The sequence below is a fragment of the Lepidochelys kempii genome, chromosome 16 (genome assembly GCF_965140265.1).
Source record: "Lepidochelys kempii isolate rLepKem1 chromosome 16, rLepKem1.hap2, whole genome shotgun sequence".
Lineage (NCBI taxonomy): Eukaryota > Metazoa > Chordata > Testudines > Cheloniidae > Lepidochelys > Lepidochelys kempii.
In genome coordinates, this window is record NC_133271.1 from 22,619,071 (window position 1) to 22,641,683 (window position 22,613).

The window sequence follows — 22,613 nt, forward strand, 5'->3', positions numbered from 1 at the left end:
TCATCCGGACTGACCGGCCCTGCTGTGTTGGGATCAGTGCTATGCAGAGGTGCTCACGTTGCATTACCTGGGCTGTGTCTGGTAGATAGAGGACTTGAGTCTTCTAGCACCAGTCCTGCCGATATCCAGCCACGTCTGGTATTCTGCTGACCTGACTAGTTTGGGGAGTGAATGCTGTCCTGTCAGTGACTCCCGCTGGCTCGCTCGGCATCTCTCTAGTAACCCTAAATCAATAGGATTTGGTAATGATCCAGGAGGGAAAAGTTGCCCTCTCCTGACCTTGCTTCTGTCTAGGAAAACCAATAGCTGCTGAGTCAGGCTAGTCAGACGCTTTGATCAACTTTGTTAATAGCAAATCGTTTTTTGACAAAATGAGGATCTTTGCAGAAAGCTGCTACTTTTCTCACTCTTGTTTTTTGTTTGGTCAGAAATGGCTTTGCCTGAATCTGGTGTTTTTACCAGTTGAACTCTTCCTGTGGGAAAACTTGAACATGTGAAAAATTGTCAATTTTCATCCATTTTCTGCAGGGGAAGAACCGGTCCTGACCAGCCCGAGTGCTGGCACGGAGCCCCATGTATTCTCCCTTGGGTGTGGGTGTTGTCCGCCTCTGGCATGCCACTCAGCTGGCTGTAAAAGCCCCAGTCCGTTCAGTCCAAACCAAAACTACTTGCAGAGTTCTCTCAAATTTAGTTGGGCTTTTGAGGAGACTGTACTGTCCTGAGCGTGCAGGCTTGGGAAAAACTGAGTGGTCCCCTCCCAGAAGCCATGCTGTAATGAAGAGAATCCAGGTAGAGCAGGAGAAATGCTTGGAGTGTCCTAGTGGATAGAGGATGGGGACTTGGGAGAACTGGGTTCTATACCTGGCTCTGTCCCTCTTCTGCTGGGCTTGGGCCTCAGTTTCCCTATCTATAAAATAAGGATAACACTTACCTCCTTTAAAGTATTCTGAGGTCCACAGATGAAAAGTGCCATATAAGAGCTAGGTGGAGATGATAGGGAGGCGAGAAAACACTAACTTGTAGTATAGACAAGGGTGCTCGTGACCAACTGCAGGCATGCTGGCTTGTGTGGCTAAAACTCTGCTAGTAACCAGGGCAGCTGACCATGTCTGCCCCCCTAACCGAAGTCTAGCTTGGGACATGGGTGTGTGTGCCTATGTTTTGCTCCCTATGGAGGGTAGGAATCTCTAACAATGTTGATGATCTGCTTTAGCCAGCCTCTGTGCAGAGCTGGGAGGTAAAGCATCTGGGAGAATGCTGCTCTGTGTGAATGCCCCTGGACATGCTGGCTCACGCTGAAGTGCTGTGTGAGTTCAAATGCATTCAGCCACGGTAGGTGGGGAGGTGGGCGCAGCTGCACAAACAGTTGTGCTGGCAGAAGCTGCCGTGTGGGCGCAAATGAAACTGCAGCCTTTGCCCTGTCTGGCTACAGAATTGCTGCTCCCTGCCGATGGGGAGGTGGCAGCCAGCGGGAGCTTTGGAAATGGCCATCTCTTTTGCTGGGGGGCTTATTGGAGAGTGAAAATGCTCAACCCAGGCAGTCTCAAGCCTGGTGCAGGGGAGGTGGGGGGAACTTCAGTCTCGGCAAGCGGGGCTGTGCCTGGCTGTCCGGCATGTTCATGTGGAAAGGTGGGAGGAGCTGCTGCTGCCCATGGTGTGAGAAGGTCTGGTTAGGGTGCTCACTCCTTCTTCCCCCAAGCTGAGAGCCACTTTAACAAGACACCCCTCCTTCCCCTGCCAGCATTAGGGGAGCATGAAATACTCTGATTCCTCATTAACCTTCCCCAGGTTCCAGATGTGCTGTCACACCTTCATCTTCATCATCCTCCCCTGTAGGTGGCAGTAGCTATACACGCACACCTGAAACAGCCAGTATGCACTGGTCAGCTGATCTCTGGGCCCCACACTCCAATTCTGAGCTCGGGGGACCCTGTCCCACCACTATGGCTTCTAAGCACAGATCCAAACACACGCTCTTCTCTTATTAGATCAAGTCTTTTGTCTTAAACAGTGTGCGTGTTGCAGTGAGATTTTCTGGCACTTAAGCACAGAAAATAAAATCAGCTCGTGTTCAGGTGTTCTACACACACGCACCCCATCTCTCTTATCCCCTACATCTGCTGAGGGAGGCTGTTAGCTTCCAGCACACTCCCAGCATACGCACTTGCTTCCTCTGCCTCTCCGATGGGGACACCTACTGGCTGCGCCATCCCCTGCCCCCCCATAGCTGTTAGCATGCAGGAGGTGAAGGGCTGAGCGTTGGAGCAGTGAAATATGGGGTTTATCCAGAACAGCAGGCTCTTTGCATAGGTGCTAGAAATGTATGGGCAGCTTATCTCTGGTAGCTGCTGAATGCCCTGGCCCTGTGTCATTGCTCTGTTCGTCCCAGCCCTGTGGCATGCCGGGAAGAGGGATGGGAGGCTTGCAGTTGGAAGTTCTGGTTTTTAACTGTTAACCTTAATTTAAATGAAACTCTGGCTGGCACTTAATTCCATAAGGGCTCCACCCAGCTGTGTGGGTGGTAGGAGCAGCACCCTAATCTCTGCTTGCTGGCAGGAAGCTTGTGTGCATCCTTGTACAGGGTGGGGTCTTGGTTCTTGAGTCTGCACGAGTCATCCTGTCTCTGCTCCATGGAATTCCCTCAGCAAACAGCCAAACTCTCACTTTCTTTACTAGAAACTAATCCAGCTGTTTCCAGATTGCTGTAAATTGGCTCCCTTGGTTTCAGAAACAATGACTGCTTGTGCTGTAGGGCGCTGAGCCCAAAACTGAGTCACATCGTCAGTGCTCAGCCCAATGTCCTGCCACTGGGTGCTGAGCTCTCCTGAAAACATGGCTCCTGCCCAAAGAGCCCACAGCCTAAAGCAGTAGGCAAGACTGAGTGTGTTGGGGAAACCCAACAGTGGGGCTAGCATGGCCCATCTCCAACAGGTTCAGGAAACAACTTTTTCTGTTGCCAGAACTTCTGAAGCAGCTCTTCTTAGTGCAGCAATGGGGTCTGTGCGGCTGGACCCCAGTACCTGTGTGGGGAGCCCCATTGAAGCCAGTGGTGCTCCCTACAGATACAGAGCTCTCCTCTGAGTTCATTGCGGGATTGAACCCTTGCTTCTTTGTAAAGAATAACTGGCCAAGATGGCACTGAGAAGGATCCCAAGCTGCTCTGTGCCTTCCCGCAAAGCTCTTTGGAGTGAGCATCTCTCCAAATAAGTTGCATTAGGCAGATATCTCAAGTAGCATTACATAAGGGCTAATGTACCATGTCTAGTCATCTTGCATGCTGGAAGATGGCAGGTGGTGAATCTACTGACCTGGTTCCTGTAGTGGGCTGTTTCACTAGACAAAGCTTTCCCCCTGCAGATGGCAGTGTCTTACAATGATGGTGCAGATAGATGTGAAGAGAAATAAACAAATGACTTCCAGGGAGAGGTCTACAAAATCCTGTAGTTTGTGTGTTTGATCATTGAGCTCAGTAGAGAACTTGTTTGCCCTTTGTTTATATGGGCCTTTCAGTTATGTAGCTTGGACTGAGAAAGTCAAAGCAATTTCCCAGACTGGGGAAGAATGTCACACCTTTTTGGAGCACAGCAGGCCTGTGGCAGAGTGCTGGCGTCGGGGGGGCGAGCAAATGGTAGTTTGATTGACTAGCCTTGGCACTAAAGTGTCCTATGAGGGGTTCACTGCTTCTCTGCACACCTCTGATCTGGGAGGGCGACTGTTCTGCGGAGCAGTGTGCAGTACTGCACAGAGGAAGCTGGTCCAAAGGTACCCTTGTGTAAGACCTTGTGCGGGGAGGCTGTCGATGAGGGTGGGGTTATGTGACAACTGTTCTGGGACAGGAATTGAAGGACGTTACATCCTCCTGTCCCTCCTAATAAACTACAGGGCAAATTAGGCAGCTTCCAGCTCATGCAGGGATATCCCAGGACATGTGTGAGAGCAGGTAAATGAGAGAGGTGTTGACACCTTTTTTGGTCCTTAGGCCTGTTCCTCTGCCTTAACAGATTCTTTCTCCTGCACTAGTGCTGCATCTTCCACACCGTAATGCAAACATTGTCGACTCCATGAGACCTGCTGCCCTGACTTCACTTCTCTTTTCTCTATGCAGAATCATCAAAAATATCGTCAAGAACTTCAAGTATATTTATGGCCTGAGGTTTGAGGCAACAGGTCTGGAGAACTTCCAGATCGAGGAGCCATGTGTCATCGTGTCAAATCATCAGAGCATCCTGGACATGATCGGTGAGTTGATTGGGTTGAGAAAGAAGCTGTCTCATTTGAAAGTGAACTGTTGGGTGCACCTAGCTTTGCTGTTGGGGAAATCCTGCGCTTGCCCCTGATTTGGGGAGTCTCCAAGCCTTGTAGTGGAAGAGGCTCCAGGAGACCTGTCTGTATGTCACACAGTGCATTGGTCAGTTCTGCCTACGGGAATTGCCATTTACGATGTTGAAAGCTACAGCAGTGTTTTGAGTGGGGAGATGCACAGTGTAATGGGGTATTGGGTGAGCAGTGTAATGGGGTATTGGGTGAGCAGGGAGGGGTATACTTGCGGTTGGGCTCTCTCCACAGAGCAGTGGAAGTGCTGAGCTCTGTAGCCTGGTAAGTAGTGATCTAGGTATTGCCAGACTGGATCAGACCCAAGGTCCATCTAGTCCAGTATCCAGTCCATGACAGTGATCACTGCTAGATGCTTCAGAGGCAGATGTAAGAACAGCAGTGGGATAATCAAACACAGGCACGCAAGAGGGACTCAGTGTGGCTTACAGCAGGGGTATGAGAGTCCTAGTTTGAATGGTCACTGACTGGCTTCGTGCCCCCTCGGGAGAAGAATATGGCTGCCCCCCCTTTTTCCTTCTGCCCATGCTCTCTAGTGATCCTCTGCAGGATACTTGTTACTACAGCTTGCTGAGGCTCTGAACAGGTTTAGCTGTACCACCCCAATTACTGACCCATGGCAGGCATGGGTCAAGTCTTAGCCTTCAGTTGAGTGGAAAGGTTCTTCTGCCCTTGCCCTGAAATAAAGGCCAAGGTCTCCCCATGGCTTAGGGCCTGTTACTTCATTCAGAATTTGAAGGCTGTCCTATTAGGAAGGTTGGCTTGCAGCCCTCTGTCCTGCAAAGACAGAAAAGGCCAGCCAGGCAGTGAGGTATGTGGAATAACACCTGGAGGGCATACTTCCACTTTCTCCAGGTTGGGACAGTAATTGGATCCTGTGCATCATCCTTCCATGGGTAGATATGCCAGCTGGAATGCCTCTTGTTGCACTGTCTGGCTCGCTTGGGTACGTCCCAAAGGCTTGTTCATCTTAATAGATAACGTTAGCATGACAGGGGTAGTGAAAGGGTTTTAACAACAAACCACCAGAAAATAAGCTAATGGAGCCCTTCAAACGAGGGAGGAGACTCTGGTACACCTACTTTCTAGCTGCAACCTGTCTGGTGCCTCAGCAATTGAGACGACATTATTATTATTTATCCTAGTGCCTTAGCCTGTCATGGACCAGGAAGCCATTGTGCAGGTGCTGTACAAACACAACTAGAGTTTAGGATCACCTGTTTCTTCCAAAGGTGGTGGTGGTGTAACCCCATCTTGCAGACAGGGGAGTAAGCAGGGAGGGTCTAAGGCAAAGTGAGGAGTGATGGCAGAGTTGGGAATAAAACCGCAGTTTCCTCCATCGCAGCGCGTTGATCCAGCCATTGGCTCCTGCTGCCACCCTGTAAGTGCAAAACGTTAAAAAAATTGCCTTTCTGGGCTGCAGCCCCTGTTAGAGAGGAAGAGGCTCCCCTAGCCATGGCAAGCACATGGGTCCCTTCTGCCATGCTCCTGCTGCAGAACCAAGGAAGCCCCTGAGGCAGAGCTGTTGAACAGGTGGTTATTTTACGTCTCCTTCCCTTCCCCTCCCCCCCACGCCCCTTTCTCGTTCCATCCTCTTATGACTACGTCTCTTCGTTGTCTAACGCCTGAAAGCTGCTGAAAGGCACGTGGTGGTTTGCGAGCTAGCAATGCTTTTGAATCGGCAAGGGATCATCTTTGCAAAGCTCTCTGGCTGCTGCTGCCCTTCCTGTACATGCAGCCTGTTGCACCCATTCACTTTGGGTGCTTGGCAGCAGGCCTGGGTTGGGTCACTCGTACACTGCCGATCTGGTTTGTGGGTGGAGAGAGAGGTTTTCTTGTTGTCATGGCTTATTGTGGGTGGGCTTCTTACACTCTCTCCCTTCACCCTGGGCTTAGGGTTGATGGAAATCCTCCCAGATAACTGTGTTCAGATCGGCAAGAAGGAGCTGCTGTACATGGGCCCTGTGGGCCTGATAATGTACCTGGGTGGTGTCGTCTTCATCAACAGGAAGAGTACGAGCAATGCCAAGACCGTGATGGCCCAGGTTGCCCAGACCATGCTGGATGAGAACGTGAGTACAGTATATGCCAATAGGCTTTGTGAGTGCTGGGCACTGCTTGCATTTGTTACCAAGTAGAGGGCTGCATGTGCTGGAATATTAGTCAGACACTGGATTAAGGATGCGGGAGGGTGGGATACTATGAGAACTATTGTCTGACCTCTAGTACCTGGTGGCTAGTGTAAACTTCAAATGCCAGCCCTGGCTGTAGCTATATCCTGCAGCAAAATCTTCTGCGGGGGTTCCAAACAACTAGGAACAGAGGCATGCTATCTATGATCCGACAGAACCTCTCTAGAGAGGTTGTGGGTTAATTCTACAGCTAACTTTTGGTGTGCCAACAAATGGACTTCATGGTTTATCTCACTGTCTTACAGGTGAAAGTGTGGGTGTACCCGGAGGGCACGAGGAACGGGAATGGTGACTTGTTACCGTTCAAGAAAGGAGCTTTTCATCTCGCTATACAGGCACAGGTAATGCTGGTCAGCTTCTTTCACAGCCAAAGCACTATACGGGCCTTCCAGTGAAAGGTCTACCTATGGTGACCAGATACTGGCAACACAGGGCTCTTTAGCGGTCCAAAATGGGGGCATGATAAAAGACACCCTTTGAAGTGAACACTGTCTTCAGAGCACCCAAGATAGTAAGTTGCAGAGAGAAGCAGCTTTCTCACCGGGCTCCCAGAAGTATGGGAGCCTCCTTTGAAAATGGCACCTGAAACTTTTTCAGATAAATGGGTTGGTGGGGACTGCCCTCCTTGGTGCATGGGGAGGAGATGATGGCCAGCCAATACCATGGCGTAGCTAGCATTCTCCTCCAGGACAATCCCATGAAACGTGATCAAATTCTGGCTAACTTGGCTCCTTCTACTACTAGCTTGCATTATAGCTTCTAACGTCATAGTTCTAAGTCACACATCTAGCCTGCAATAACTTGGGTTAGAACCCGCCTTTGTCAATTAGATCCCTCCTTTAGCCAATTGAATCACTTCCTCGGTGCTGCCTGCTCTACAGTGCATGGTGACCCGGCAGGTGCTGTGGTGTCTGCGTTGTTTAGCACACTGCAAGACGGGACTGATTGATTAGTGCCATATCTTGGAAGAAACCAAGATTTAAAATGTGCTTTGCTACATACAAATGCTGCATAACCGGGTTTAAGGACTTCTCCATGTTCCTGCAAGTACAAGAACTGGTGACTCGGCAGGTTCTGGAGAACAGCCCTGTACTGGGAGGTCTGGGGGATCAGCTTGTCCAACATTGCTGAAGGCTGCAACATTTCTTGAGTGATCCCACTGAAAGTGCAGAAGGTGCAGGTGCTGCCTCTTGGTGGCCCTCCCGCAGAGTACTCCTGTGGGGCAAGTCTTAAACTTGAAATGAAAGGCACCTTGGAGTAGCTATTAAATATGGCGAACTATGGTGGCTTTAAACCAGTGGCTCTCAACCCTTCCCGATGACTGTACTCCTTTCAGATGTCTGATTTGTCTTGCATACCCTCAAGTTTCACCTCACTTAAAAACCACTTGCTTAGTAAATCAGACATAATACTTTCTCACTTTTTTACCATATAATTATAAAATCAATCAGAATATAAATATTGTACTTACATTTCAGTGGGTAGTACACAGAGCAGTGTAAACAAGTCATTGTCTGTATGAAAATTTAGTTTGTACTGACTTTGCTAGTGGTTTTTATGTAGCCTGTGGTAAAACTAGGCAAATCTCTAGATGAGTTGAGGTACCCCCCAGGGGTACCTGTACCCCTGGTTGAAAACCATGGCTTTAAACCCCTGCCTCTACCAGATCCATCAGACTTAATGGTGACTGAGCACAGGCTTCAGTGCACTAAACCTTAGGCTCTACATGCAGCAAAATGTATTTCCCCCTCAGCCCTAGATGAGCCAAACCATTGAAAAGCATCTGGGATGGGTTTGCAGATCTATAGATAGGACAAGCAGTTGCTTCTGGGAGCATCGTTCCTCTTGTATATTTAAATTTGTTTGTGCCAATGGCTACCTCCTTCCTGGGGATGAGTTACTGTGAGGACGAGAGCCCCTACTGCAGGGTGTGATCTAGCAAGCACTGGGGCAAGGAGAGCATTGGATGCCCCATCTTGCAAGCTTGTCAGTGTGGGGCTCCTATAAGATTGAATACAACCTCAGGGGTAAAGAAATGAATGCAAGTCCTTAACACTGGAGTCTTTGTTAGTGCTTGTTCCTTTAAAGCAGCTTCTGGACTCCATTTCTATGGAAATGGCTGCTCCTTCCTGTGCAGCCTGTGGCATTGTTTTAACTCTTTTTCTTAAAATGACAAGATCCTTGAGTGGCTAACAAGGGAGCACCCAGAACAGCTCCTTATGTTAATTGTTGTTGTCTTCTAGAATTGCTGAGTGGGTGGGGTAGAGTGACCAGATAGCAAGAGTAAAAAGATCAGGACAGGGGATCAGGGGGGTAATAGGTGCCTATATAAGAAAAAGCCCCCCAAAATTGGGACTGTCCCTATAAAATTGGGACATCTGGTCACCCTAGGATGGGGTCTGGCCTACCACTGTGGAGCAGATGCTGCAGCAAAGGTGGGTTTAGGGGAATTTTGAGGACCTGGGAGGATTCCATTCTGCTGAATGGGGACCAATTGCAGTAAGCTAAAGGTCTCTCAGTAGATTCCAGTGTCAACCTCACCTCTAAGCCCTAAGGCCATGCCACAAGGATGTTGTCTCAAGCTAGCACCATACTGCAGTTCTGCTATTAACTGGGGCCCAGCAGTGTAGCTTATTCTGTAACTCTATCCAGTAGCCACTTGACTGTCTCTCAGCGATATCTGCCAATACATGTGGACCTAACCCTAACACCCGGCTGGGGCAAGCCAGAGGTGAACTTCCCAATCTGAATTTTTTGCCAGATACTCAGCTGCTTGGAAGAGATGCATGATTTAGCTTGAGCAACTGTGTTCCCTGCCCACCCTCCCCAAATCTGTTAACTCTTCCCCTAAAAAGGCTTAAATATTTTAGGTGATGATGCCACAGAGGATAATTTAGACCAGATTTTTGGCCTAAATTATCCTAATTTGGATAGCCATCAGTTACTGCCTCGCCAGACAGTGCAAACAGTATGACTTGCATCTTAATATTGGGGTTTCCTTTAGCACATAGACAGGCCATGGGGAAATCCTTGAACTTGCGTGACTTGCAGGCAGCCTTGCTTCCCTGTCTTAATCCAAGAAATGGCTCTTGGCAGGTATCCTGCAGAAGCTGGACCTGAACCTAAAGAGACAAGAGTTTGGCCTAGATTTAGGCTGGTAGAGACTGGGAGGACAAAATCTTGGACTGCGTTAGTTCTCCTCTTCTTGGTCGTGCTGGTTTCCCACATTGGTGCTTTGGTCTTGCACCAGCTCTCTTGTATCCAAAACAGGCCCCCAAACAACAAACCTCAACCTCTCCAAAGCTTTGGGAGCACGTAGGCATGCATATCCTGGTTTAGACACACCAAACCTCCACAGTGTGACACAGGCTCCATAGCCAGACATGCTGTACTCTCAGCTCAAGCAGGTTTTTTTCTTCGCATATAAAGATCTCAAGCTCGGATACTACAGTGGTAGGTTCCAGGGAGAAACCATAAGACTTCTGCGCTTTGGGCAAATGAACTTCAGTCTTCTGGCTTAACCATTGCTGGCTTATGGAGGTGTCTCTGCAAGCCCTTCTTGGCTGCTGAACTGATCTGAACCTCCAAAACCAAAAATTGTTCCTGTCTCATTTGTGGAGGGCAGATTAACCACCAGTGAATGTTACTCTCTGCTGCACTAGAAACGAGGCATGTTTCAGAAGCTGTGCCGCTTGTGGGCTGAACATTTGGTGCTCTCTGAGACGTGCAGGTGTCTGATTTCTCGCCACTCCCAAAGCAGAATCCTTCAGTGGCCCCAGCCATTTGCTGACTGACCATCTGATCTTAAATCTCTGGGCTTTTTTTAAAGTTAAGTCCGTGCTGGTGAAAGATGCAGCACCACAGCCCAGGGAAAGTATCCTTTTCGATCTCTAATGGGTGCGGTGCAGGCAGCAGCCATGCCAACCTAGAGCCGCTATCTCCCAGGAGAAACTTGTCTGCAGCCCTAGAAACCGAATACTTCCTGGGGCTTTATATGCTAGTTGCCACCCCTTCATTCTGAAATGGCGGCTGCTAAGCATCTGACAGCCCTGTATTTTGAATGCTTATGTATTCCTGTGTGTCATTGGGGTTTGGGAGGGAGCATATGATTCTAGTCAGCCATTCCTCAGGCCTTGTCAACCCTCCAAATGCTTTGCCAGGATAGCTAGGCTAACGCTACCCGCAGTGTAGACACAGTGAGGTGGCAGAAGGAGCTGTCTGCTGGTGTAGCTAAACCCCCTTCCTGAACAGCACTTCTGTGCTGACAGAAGTGCTCTTTTATTGACACAGCTGGGTCTACGCTGTACACTTTTGCCAGCATAGCTAAGTCGGCTGAGGGGGTGATACTTTTTTTCCTTTGCATGCTGCTAGCCAACATAGCCCAAAACTTTGTAGCATAGACTATGCTCCAGTGCACATGGCATCCATCCCGCTCTCTGTTGTGCATCCTGGGGAAACAGCCACAACTTATACAGGCTGTGGTCTGGATCGTTTAATTTCCAACTCTGTAGTGGTTGGTTAGAGGAGTTTATTAAACTGTAACATGGAAGGTTCTACAGCTGAAGATCAACTCCTGTCTGTCATCTAAAGTAGTTATCTTTTGTGACCATTGTACTGTGACCATTTTTCTCTTCACCCAATTCTTTCTTTCTTTTTTTTCTTTTTAAATGCAATTTAAATGGTCACCAGCACACTGGAAGCGGATATTGCTTGCAATGGTGCAGTGGCCTACTGAGCAGATACATGGAGGATTCTAGTTTCCCAGGCCACTACTTTGGAACTTTACGAAGTTCACTTGAAGCAGAGTAGCTAGGCAGTTTTCTTCCAGATTTCTTCAGGCTAGGAAGTCCTACCAGACTCTGAAAACCAAACACTGTACTGCTTGCTATCTCAGGTCTATTCTGTGTTTGTGGAGGGCATGATGTTTGTATGTAAACAAGCTTCAATATACCAGGAGCAGAAGGGACCATAACTGACAGTGAAGCAGAAAATATTGAGATTGTAGTTCTTAATCTGTTTCCTGTATATTTGTCTCAACCTCCTTGATCTCTAATGGGCAGATCAAACCCAGTGTGGAGCCTGTGACTTGATTTAAGCCAATTGCAGCTAAAGACCACAAATCAATGTACAAATTAACCACCCAGTAACAAGTCATTAAAGATGGATTTCTAGAGACTGGGCTAAGGACAACATCTGACAAGGTGGCTGGCTTCATTTACATTCTCAGTAAGTTGCCAATGATAGATTAAAAATAGCTGCCTTTTCTTCTCCATCTTTCTCTGAGAGGCATTGCCTTGCTCATAAATGATTGCAAACAGTGATTCCTGTTCCTAAATGTTTAACCAGCGCTAGCTGGCCTGCTCCCTCTTGTGTGCTCAGAGGCATTTGCGGTGCATGTTCGAGCTGCTTTTCAACCTAGGGAGTTGCAGGGTTAAACGTGGCTGAGGAGGATGGTGGCTTGAGGAGGTTTTGAATTGGGAGAGTAACTTTGTGGCTAAAGCACTGGCCTGAGACCTCAGGTCAATTCCCAGCACTGCTGCAAGCTCCCTGTGACCTTAGGAAAATCACTTGGGCTCCACAAAGGTGTGGCAGTGTCTAATTTTCATTGATTTCAATGGGAGTTAAGCTCCTAATACCATTCTGAAGATCCAGGCCTTAATCTTTTACCCCATTTTACATATGGGAATGGAGAGAGTAACTGACTTCTACCCTTTGTTGGCTTTGGGGACTGTAGGCTCATCAGAGTTACAACTCTGCTCTGTATTTGTAGACAACCTAGCACAATGGGGGCTCAGTGTTGGTGGGTGCCATGCTATTGTAATACAAAAAACCTCTAACTTTCTGGTACTTTTCTCCTCCCCTTTCAAGGTTCCAGTTATTCCTGTGGTGTATTCCTCGTTCTCTTCATTTTACAATCCAGCCAAGAAGCTATTTACATCAGGTACTGTACTGCTTTGAACCCCTCTTATTTATGGGTGGACTCTGTATTTCTGGTCTCCCAGCAGAAGAAAAGCTGGGCTCAAGGCAGAGTTGTTGAGACATCTTTATTTGGGCATTCCTGTCACAGTGGCTGTCCTCTTACTAAGTTGTGTTTGTTCAGTTTCTTGGAGTCTTCCAGAGCCAGATTGTCCAAGGCACTCAGTACCTATGATCAGGGCTAGATGGTTTGTGGTGGGTTGTTTGTTTTTTTTTTTTCCCAGCAGAGCTCGTCTCAGATAGTGCTCAGTCAATTGAGCTCTCTTGACCATCTGGCCCTTAGGTGCCCAAGTAGGAGCTCAGCTCTTCTGAAAAGCAGCCTCCAAATCTCCTTCACTTAAACTGTTGCACCCTGACACCAGTGGTGAGAGTAGCATATGGGCAAGAGGGGGCAATGCTTGGTGCTGGGCCAGGATTGTTTCTATGTGCTGTGTTGGGCCAGCTGCTCTAAGATGCAAGGCAGGGTGCATTTAGGCACCTCTGGGGACCAGGGATCAAATTCTTGCATCTTACAAGCATCTTAAGCAGCTGCTAACCTTCCAAAGCCCCCCAGATTACTTGGCTCAACAGGCAGTCTCCCCTGGGAAGGGTGGGGAGGCCCAGGGATAGAATGTCAGGGGATGCTGTCGGTGGGTCAGTTTGCTCTGGCAGGATATCGTATGCCCGGTTCCTTTCAGCTCCTTGCTTCAATGAGCAAATCCAGTAAGGAGGCAGTGACCGCAGCAACTAGAAGCTTTTTAGGATAATCCTTGGGGAGAAAATCATCTGCTTCTGTCTCCTTGCTCTTTTCGCTCACCGCCAGGCCACTCCTGTCCCAGTGTCACTCATCTGGCATCTCAATTCTTCTCCCATTGTCTGCGGGTTTAGTAATCTCGCTGCTGGGCTTGTCCTCCAGACGTGATGAGCCTTGGGCTAGGGGGCTGTAAAATGGAGAGGACACTGACCTCCTTTTGAAAAAGCACTTTGAGATCTTTGGATGGAAAGTGCTATGTAAGAGCTAGGCTGTGGTCTTATTACCTAAAGAGGCAGCTCTGGACCTGTGGTAGAAATATCTCTACAGAAATTGGGGCGTAGGGAGAGGGGTAAGCACTCTGCTGCACTAGAGAATTGACTGAGGCGTGGTCCAGTTAACTCTCATCTGGCCCATACTTGCAGTAGATGATGGACAAAAAGAGAACGTGTGAACAAAGCACCTGACACTGTTGTGTTGTGCACAGTTGGCAATGTCCTAGGCTGTTGTAATCAGCAGATGCTTCCTGTGCTCCGGCCTGCTTCCCCAGCACGTGCAGGCTAGGTCACTGGGTTGGCTTTTTGGCTGACCTGTTATCTCAAGAATATCAAATGCACCTGGTCCTGTAAGAGACAGCACCTGAAGGGCTCCTGCTGCCTCCTAAACACTCTTGCAAGGTGAGGCTGGAGTTTCTTTAACTGATCACTCAGGAGCTTTTGGCGTCAAAGGAATGAATTGTAATTCTCTCCCCAAGGACTTCCTAAGTGTTGTCCTAGCTGGGTTCGGCAGCACCTGCTCTGCCTGACGGCTCTACCCAGTCCTTGTGACAGTAAAGGGCACCCTGAGAACTGAGTAACTAAGAACTTCTTTCAGAAGTAGCTATTGTTACTTTTCTTGAGTGGGTACTTAGCAGTCCTGTTGAGTCCTGTAAATGCCATTGCATGCCACAGTGGTTCCTGCTGCTTCAGAAGAGAATCTGGGGGGTATGTGGCTTGCTCTAGCAGGCTTGTTGCAACAGCAGGGTCTGTGGGTTTAATTATCCAAAAAAATCTTGCTCTGCACAGCAAAAACCACCACCAGAGAACTGTACTGCTGGGCAGCCATGGGGAGGGTTGCTGGCACTTCTTACAGTCTGGGGAAATCCAAACAGGATTGCATGGGTTCCAAATGAATGTGTGCCCCCATGGGTGGGAGGGTTAAGGGGGAAATATCACCTAGCCAAATCAAAAATGTGATGACTTCAACTCTGAGAGCCAAGTGGCCTGGCCTCAAGTGAAGCGCACCTTGGCTTGATTGTGGCTTTCAATGACCGGGACCTGAGCAGATTAGATAAGGCCAGAGGGTGTGTAGCTCAATTGAGGAGCAGAAGTAGTTTACTTGCAGAAGCAAAGCTTTAAAGATTGAGTGGAAGTTTCTTGTTTCAGACCATGCTCTTACTGTGTATGTATTAACTTACCCCTATGATCCCACCAAATACCTCCAAGGATCTAAAGGTTCCCAGAGAGTAAGATCTTGTTCCAGGTAGTTCAATTCACTCCCTAGGGTGAGGCCTAAGACACACTTGGGTATTGAATGTAGAAATGCAAAACCCTGGGTGTCACAGGCCTTGTATGTTGCGTAACGTTGCTGCTCATGACACGACACAGGTCCAAGAAAATCTGCTCTGTTGAATGCTAATAGCCACTTGCTTGTGTATGTAAGTGGGTTATGCTGTCAGAATCCTTTCTAGAGAATCTTTGTTAGTAACAGCTACAAAAATTACCCTGCTTTCTAAAAAGTCACACCGGTGACCTTTTGCAATGGACTCTAATTGGAGGCTCTTACGGTCTCTGCCACTAGCCTGGTGGGGACAGGGAAAGGAGTTGCAAGTTCTGCCGGGTTAGTCTGTTTGCAGCATTTCCTGCAATAGGAAGCCATGAACGCTTGGAGTCTGAGTCTGCTGCCAGGAACTTGTACACAGCCTTATGACACAGATGAAAATGAACTATCCCCACTAATGGCTGTTACAGCTGATGTAATGGTGCACTTAAACTGTATCCTGGTAACTAGCACATGCGAGCTTTGCTATGCTGTCTGCTATGGCCATGTCTGCTGGGCTACCGGGAGTTGTGAAGTTGGGGATTATGACTGGTATCTTAGTCATAGGGAGGGTGGAGAATGGCCATCTAATGGCCAAATGCAGAACTTAAGTTCCTTCTCCTGTTCCTAGGTAAAATCCGGGTTGAAGTGCTCCAGCCAATTGAGACCAAGGGCCTGAAGGCTGAGGATGTCACGGACCTCACGGAGAGATGCTACTGCACCATGAGGGAGACCTTTTTCAGACTGTCTGGCATGGCAAATGAGGCGAACGGCTCAGGGCAGGGCCCTCAACAATAGTATTCCCAAATAGCAGGGACTGAAAGGACTTGTTTCAATTGCCAAAATATCCAAGGGGTTTCTCCCCGTCGTTTGCAGCAGGTTTGGACAAATCCTAAGCCTCTACTTAGGGTAACCTTAGTTGACAAACACCATTTGTTGGGCCAGTTCTACTGTTGGGTGAATCTCTTTGTGGGTTCGTTATCTCCCATGGGGAAGTGTATCCTGCACTCAGTTTCTCAAACACCCTACAAGTGCTAGTGAAGCGCTCCTGTCCTGATGCCCAGTGCAGTGACCATTCTGAACTCTTCTGCAAGCTCAGGCCACGCAGCTTGGACAGTAGGTGTTGCAGAACACCACGTTAAGGTCCTGGCATTGATGCTGTAAGCCTGACGCTTGCCAGAGCCAATCCACTGGATGCCAAAGACCATGTTAGGTACATCTTTGCAGCCTCCCGAGGATTAAAACTTGCTTTCATCCTGTCCCTAGCTGTTGGTGCTTGAGGAGATGAGGGTGGGAGCAGTTATTCAGACAGCGCTCTTCATGCGGCTGCACTCCACTAGTACATTCCCAGTGCTTATGGGCAGAGACTGATGCCCTAGTGATAAGTCTTGCTCACAGCTGAAATTCAACTTCTAAGGTCTCTGCCCAGCACTCAGTTTCATTCTTTCTTGCCTCCGACACAATTTGGTTTTTGCTGAATCAACTGGTTGGGTTGTTGTTTAAAGACCCACTAAGCATCTGTGATTCTGCTCAGACAAAGATGGGAGACCAACCGCTCACCGCTTCCTGATGGAATGGCCAAGTCCTAGGACATAGCAGGGAACTGAAATGTCCAGGATTCTCTTACCAGAAGTCCTGGGGCAAGCTTTAGACAGATGTCAGTCCCTTATTTGCTCTCCAGACAGAGTGAATTCCCCACCAGTACTTCTAGCAATCTTGCAGCCTAAGGCTTTCTTTAGGTGGGCCTCTACACATGCTTCCTTTGGGCGCTGCTCGGCTAGGACAGATGTGCCTTATGGGGCCAGCTACTCTTGATGCTGTCCCTTAATGAAGTCAAGTTTCCATGTCCACTGAGTGGACAAGCTCCATGTGGACTTATTTAGGGGTGGGGCAGGAGGGGGAAATGTGGAGACCTAAAAAACCCAACCCAACCAAACCTGCTGTATAGTGTCTTAGTAGGTTTTATCCAAACACTTAGCCTGATGGCTGCCGTAAAGCAAACCTCTATGGGGATGCTATCTCTAAACAAAATCCCTGGGGTTTGTAAGTGATGCATGAACATGCCAAGAACTAAACTAAAAGATGAGAGAAACCCACAAAGAGACAGGGACTCGTCTCTGCTCATCCCCATTGTTTTGCATTACAGCCAGCATCCCTGACTTAATATTTAGTCTTTTACTCCACCTGATGGCTTGCTTTTAGCATAGTGCCAGGTATGATGGGCTGAGGGAAGGGTAGATCTGGCACTTCCTTGGTATTTGTTGCAACACTTTCAGTGCTCAAATGTGTGTTTTTTTTTGTTTGTTTTTTGGTTTTTTTTTTTTTTAAATTGTTTTTAATCTAGGTTTTGTACCTAGATTCTTTGTTGCTGCTCTTGCTTCCTAAGGGCTATCCTCTGCTGTTCGACACATTGCACGTCTGAAGCATTGACCAAAAGACAGTGCCTGCCATACAAACATGTCTTGGAACATTCGCCTTACTAGGACTGTTCGTGTCAGTTGCAAAAGCCATGGTGTTGGAGATGTAAAATATGCTGGATGGGAGAGGGGTATGATGGCCCTGAACCAGTGTTTCCTTTGGTCTGAATTTACCAGCTGGGAAACAGTAGCTGGAGGGATTCCCGGAAACTGAGTTTCAGACTCTCCTCACCCAGCAGTAGAAATGTAGAGCCCGTCTCAAAGGGAGTAACAGCAGAGATGTTTATTGTCTCTGGGGGAGCAGGCCTTAGCCATGAAAACTCCCAGGGATTTGATGAGAGGCCTTGTCAGCTTGAGGCAACATTCCCACAAAGGCAGTGCATCTCTTCTTGTAAAGTAATCTTGTGCAATGTATCGTCCCCAAGCCTCCTGCTCAGTGGGTGGCAGTGGAGATGATGCTGTCTCAATCACTGAATTCCTGTTTTTTCTTCCTATAAAGGACACCAAATCTAATGCTTAAAAAGCACTAATGCAGAACTGGGAGAAACCAAATAGAGGATGCTGGGGGTAGGTAGCTCCACAGGGCTCAAAGCTGTAGCTAGAGCTGTGTTTACAAATGAATATTGGAGCATCAATCTGGTACAATCCAGATTTCAGAACTGAAAAGCAGGAGGGTTTTCTTCTTTTACTGGTTCTGTACTGAAATCAAAGCAGCACTTTTCCCCTTCCATAAGAACGGCAGACGACATGGCTATGTAGTTGAAGCAAACATCCAAGTTCTTGTGGAGATTTCATACCCTCCTGCCCAGCGGCTCCGGTCTGGAGTGAGCAGTTGGGATGGTAAGGTCATAACGGGTGGATATTTTTCTTTGGCCAATGATGACTCTGTATCAGATGTATAAATCTAAGTCTGTCTGTTTATGACGGAGGTGGGAAAAGAGCTTGAGCGTGTTCCATTCTTTTAGTTGTTTAAATGTATGTTTGATCAATGTACATTCTTATAAAGCAGTTATTTAAATAGAAAGTCTTGTGTGGGGTTTATTCGAACCCAGGTTGGGTTGAACTTATTGCCTGGAGGAGCTTTTCCTGGAGGTGGAGGAGTGTACCCAATATTGTCAGTTTTCCCTTTGGTATTTGAGAATCTGTTGCTACCCACACTTTTGCCCCCTGTGAGTGTGGTGAGGTAGTGGGTGAAGAGAGCTGTGTCTGGACCAAATCTGTAGGAGGTTCTGCCACTTCCACTCTCAAATGCATCGCTGTTAGTTTGGGCACAATACATGTCAAAGATTGCATGGCCGTAGGGATCACTGCAGAGATCCTGCCCTCATTACCAATTTTGTAGAAAATCTTTAGTGTTCTCGCAACCAAGCACTGAACAGCTTGGGTGAGGTTGGCCAAGTGAGCTTCCTGCTACTAATGAGCTGGACTGAATGACTCCTGCATAAGGAGTGCTTTTGTCCAAGCTTTGCAGGGAGGACTTGTTTAGACAGGGTAATGTGTGGAGCCCTACAGATCCAAATTTTGGATTTGCATCCACTCTGCCATCCACAACTGCAGAGATCTGTGGATATAAATCTAGTATCTGCAGACGAGTGGGGCTCTGTATGTGCTATATAGTAACATGCTGTATGGACATAGCTACAGAGCACTGGGTGCCTGCGTATTGCCTGGCATACAATCCTTTTCACCCAAGTGTGGCTGAGGCTCTGGGAACACAGCCTGGGCTCCCTTCCTCTTAACCCAAAGGTAAGTACCCTCTCCTCCCCATAAAAGCACCAGAAGGACAGATGAGCTGGTCTTGAGTAGCTTCCTTACCAGCCCTTCCCTTCTGCTCCCCTATTTCCCAGCAGCAGGCCCTCCACTAGGCTCAAGCAGAGCTGGTGACCACACTAAAGGGTTCCAGTAACTTCAGGCCTTCTAGGAGCCATGCTCCTATGTATGTGTGGAGGGGCTGGTCATATTCCCTAGGCAGCTGTTTGTACCCTCCACTTCCTGCTGGATCCCATTGCCCCCTTCAGGCAGTGAAGAAGAGAGATGCTACTGCAACCCTTCCCCATGGTTACCATGATGATGTTCCCCCTTCCAGAGGCAGGAGCTGGGGAGAGATGCAGACCTCTCTACCTGCAGCTTCCTACCTGGGTGTGTGCATTTAAATCGAGTTGCACCTTGGCTCCAAGCGAAAGGAAGCTGCTACCCTCCTCAGCCTGACTCTGCTTCAGTAGTAACTGTGCCCTTAAGCTTCCATGAGTGAAATCATGACCTAGGGTAGAATAACTGGCTTCCACTGGGCCTCCTTCATGGCTCAGCATCTTGACCCACCAATGACAAGCCCGTGCTCAAGAGCTGTACAGGCCATAACTTTAATACAAAAACTGCACCACCCTACACAGTGCTTGGCTAATAGACCTCAAGTCTCCAGCTGTTTATAAGTAGAAAAGCATTGTACCATAGAAGACTCATTACTTTTCTAGAAACATTAGGACCCTTCCTCCAGCAGCCTTAAGATAACCATGTGAAGAGGCATGAGCACGGCAGGCTTTGCCCGCAGCAACCTGGCAATGTGCATCTGTTCCTACTTTAAATACAACTATTCTACCACTCCTAGTTCCAGTCTGAGCCAAGGCTGGTTTAGCTAGCAAAACTGGCTGGTTATCTTGACACATAGGCAAGCAAGTGTGCCAGGCTTCAGTGTGTAAATGATGCCAATTTTTAAGAAGCAAAGTGATTATCTCTCTCCTCTTGCCACGCCCTCTAGCACTTCCAATGGAGAATATATACTAGTTCTCTCAGGTTTTAGTGACCAGATTTGACTTGGTCCATTTTGAATCTGTGTGAATTTCAGGTATGTGTAAAAAGGAGGTGGTGGAAAAGCCAAGGAGCAAAATCCAGCCCTCCTGTATCTCTATCTGCTGCTCTAACAGTGAAGCAATGTGTGGTTTGGCAAAACTTTCCCCCTGGGTACTAGCAATAGCAAGGTCTGGCTATATAGGCTCTTAACAACGTAGACTTCTAAGCTAAACAAGCTGCGGCTTGCACAGATCATCTCATGCTGCGGTACCACACAATTAATTGTTGGCCCAGGATTTCACCTCACTCTCCGTCACAAACAAATCAAGCACCAAATGGTTTTGCTTTTAGCAAGTCTTGTGTGGCACTGGCTGATGCTGTGCCAGCTGGCCAAGCGCTTGGAAGAAAGTGTTATAACCCTGAGCATCTCATACAACTTTGCCATAGGGGCAAAAAATAAATCCAATTTAAAATCAGTCTCCAAGCAGCTCAATTCTTAGAAAAACACACTAGGGCCCTTCGTATCAAAATAAGCTCTTTATGCCTCCATCCCACATCGTCCTGAAGGCGTCGTGGCCTCTTTCGCCAGGCTGGGTCAAGAGGTGCTGAGACAGGAAATCCAGGGTTACAAATTCACTCTGCTCCCATAATGAAGTACTGCTTCTCTTGTTATTAGCGTTCGTTCTTACATGAACCTGAAACCAGACAATTCCAGAGCTAGCGTTAGTCTAGGGGCCGGTGATGGGGCTGGGGCCTGGTCTACACACTGATTTTGTTTTAGTATAACTTCCTGGGTGTGACTGGACTTTGTTTTAAATTGGGTGTAAAGCTTCACAAGCTCAGCCAATCTGAGGGTGTTTGTAACGGGGGTAACTTTTGACCAGCACAGCTGATCAAGTCCCAGATTTCAGGGAAGGTCCTAGGCATTTATGGGTAGAACCCTTACACAGTCAGTCTGGGAATGAATTTAAACCCAACCGTCTAGTAACATCAAATGCTAAACTATTAAACCATAGCAAAATAACGCTTCCAAACCACACAATGTTAGTTGAAGCTAGAGGATTTTAAGGGCCTTGTTATTTGGTCTTTTATCCACAAAGCATTTCACCATTTAACACATCTATTCCACTCCCTAGGGGGCTCAGATTTTTCAGGACACAGTAAAGTTAGGGGATCCAAAAGTCACTCTTATCTCAGTGCTGTAGGGTCACTAAGCTACAACAGGCCTCATTCTAAACCAAGAACAGCTGCATTTTTCTATTTGTGGCTGCTGATTGCTGCCCATGCAGCCAGCCAAGTACCCCGTACATAGAACAGTGGGGAAGAAAAGCTGTGCCTGCGAATGAAGCCTGCGGACACCACTTCTTAAAAACCTGGAGTCCTGATGAGGATGGAAGGAAGGGAATTCCAGCTACCTTCCTAAGCCCTGTTCAGGGGCAGGTTCTGCACTATCAATATGCTTTAATTGAGTGTGATGGGTCTTAGTTTCCATCTTAATTTTTCAACATTCTTGTTTTCAAAGGGCAAAAACATCCAGCTGGCAGGATGTGACCTGGCACAAATTAGTGACAGGTGTGAACTGTAAGCAACATCACAAGGTCATGTGTCAATATTCCAGTTTACAGCACCACATTCCAGGGTCGTGCTGGTGATAAGAATGTGTACTTAAAAGACTGAGTGAGCCTATTTCAAAAAATGTCACTACAGAGCAGTAACTCTTGACATTTTCCCACAAACATATAAGGAGGTAACTTTTGACCAGCACAGCTGATCAAGTCCCAGATTTCAGGGAAGGTCCTAGGTGGTTTGTTGGTGTTTTTTTTAAAGCAAATAACAGAAAAAGTTTTGCCCCTTTATAATAGGAACCAGCTGGAAATTGACTTTGTCTTGTAGGGCCTGTGTTTTTACACACACACAAGCAACTCTATGGGAACTAGGTATATTGTAGGACTTCCTCCACCATTTAGAGGCAGAGTAACTAATCAGGAATTAAGCTGTATTGTTGCTGAGCACCAATTCCTGAGTGGACAAATGATTGGGTTTCTCCGCAAGTTTGATCAAAAGCATTTAATGGAAAACAAGGCTTTCAAATGCAAAAGTTGTAAACGGCTGGCAAATTACATACTAAAACAAAACACACTAAAATTGTAATGGGGAATAAAACATTATACTATCCCAAGCAGCAGTGCTCAACTGTGGGCTCTGTACACTGAAATTAATGCAGCTGTGTGAAAACACCAAACCTATACAAGGCTGCATGGTGAAATAAGTATCAACATAAAGCTTGCTGTTAATTTCCATGACCCACGTACTAGCTGGATAACTACAGCTGACATGAACATGGTGGTGGGAAATTAAGCCCCATGCCTGGTCATTATTCAGCTCGTTCTACTTTTTCAGAAGCGAAGGTTTTCATCAAATGCTTTTGTTCAAAGTTGTGTAGAACTTGCCTGTTCTAAACAGCACTGATTTGCTGCACTGCAGAAAAAAAATTTGTAGAATTTTAGGAGCAACTTCCCCCAGTGTTCCCTGTACTCATGATCTGAACTAGTTCTGTACTCACCAAACTTACTTGGACTGTTAACTTTTGTATTGTGTTTC

The 22,613-nt window shown here is 47.6% G+C and overlaps 2 protein-coding genes across 11 annotated transcripts in view; one reads left to right on the plus strand and one right to left on the minus strand.

Annotated features, from left to right (window-relative positions):
• Nucleotides 1-18,249, plus strand: part of AGPAT2 (1-acylglycerol-3-phosphate O-acyltransferase 2) — a 28,989-nt gene extending 10,740 nt beyond the window's left edge. Inside the window, exons 2-6 of the mRNA XM_073314781.1 lie at nucleotides 4,106-4,239; nucleotides 6,229-6,404; nucleotides 6,770-6,865; nucleotides 12,393-12,465; nucleotides 15,440-18,249. Of these exons, the coding sequence (XP_073170882.1) occupies nucleotides 4,106-4,239; nucleotides 6,229-6,404; nucleotides 6,770-6,865; nucleotides 12,393-12,465; nucleotides 15,440-15,606 (646 nt within the window). The 3' untranslated portion in view covers nucleotides 15,607-18,249. The remainder of the gene's footprint in view (nucleotides 1-4,105; nucleotides 4,240-6,228; nucleotides 6,405-6,769; nucleotides 6,866-12,392; nucleotides 12,466-15,439) is intronic.
• Nucleotides 18,250-20,348: 2,099 nt separating this feature from the next.
• Nucleotides 20,349-22,613, minus strand: part of EGFL7 (EGF like domain multiple 7) — a 29,820-nt gene continuing 27,555 nt past the window's right edge. For all 10 annotated transcript variants that reach the window (XM_073314778.1, XM_073314770.1, XM_073314773.1 and 7 more), the window contains one exon: nucleotides 20,349-20,707. In XM_073314778.1, the coding sequence (XP_073170879.1) occupies nucleotides 20,685-20,707 (23 nt within the window). In that variant the 3' untranslated portion in view covers nucleotides 20,349-20,684. The remainder of the gene's footprint in view (nucleotides 20,708-22,613) is intronic.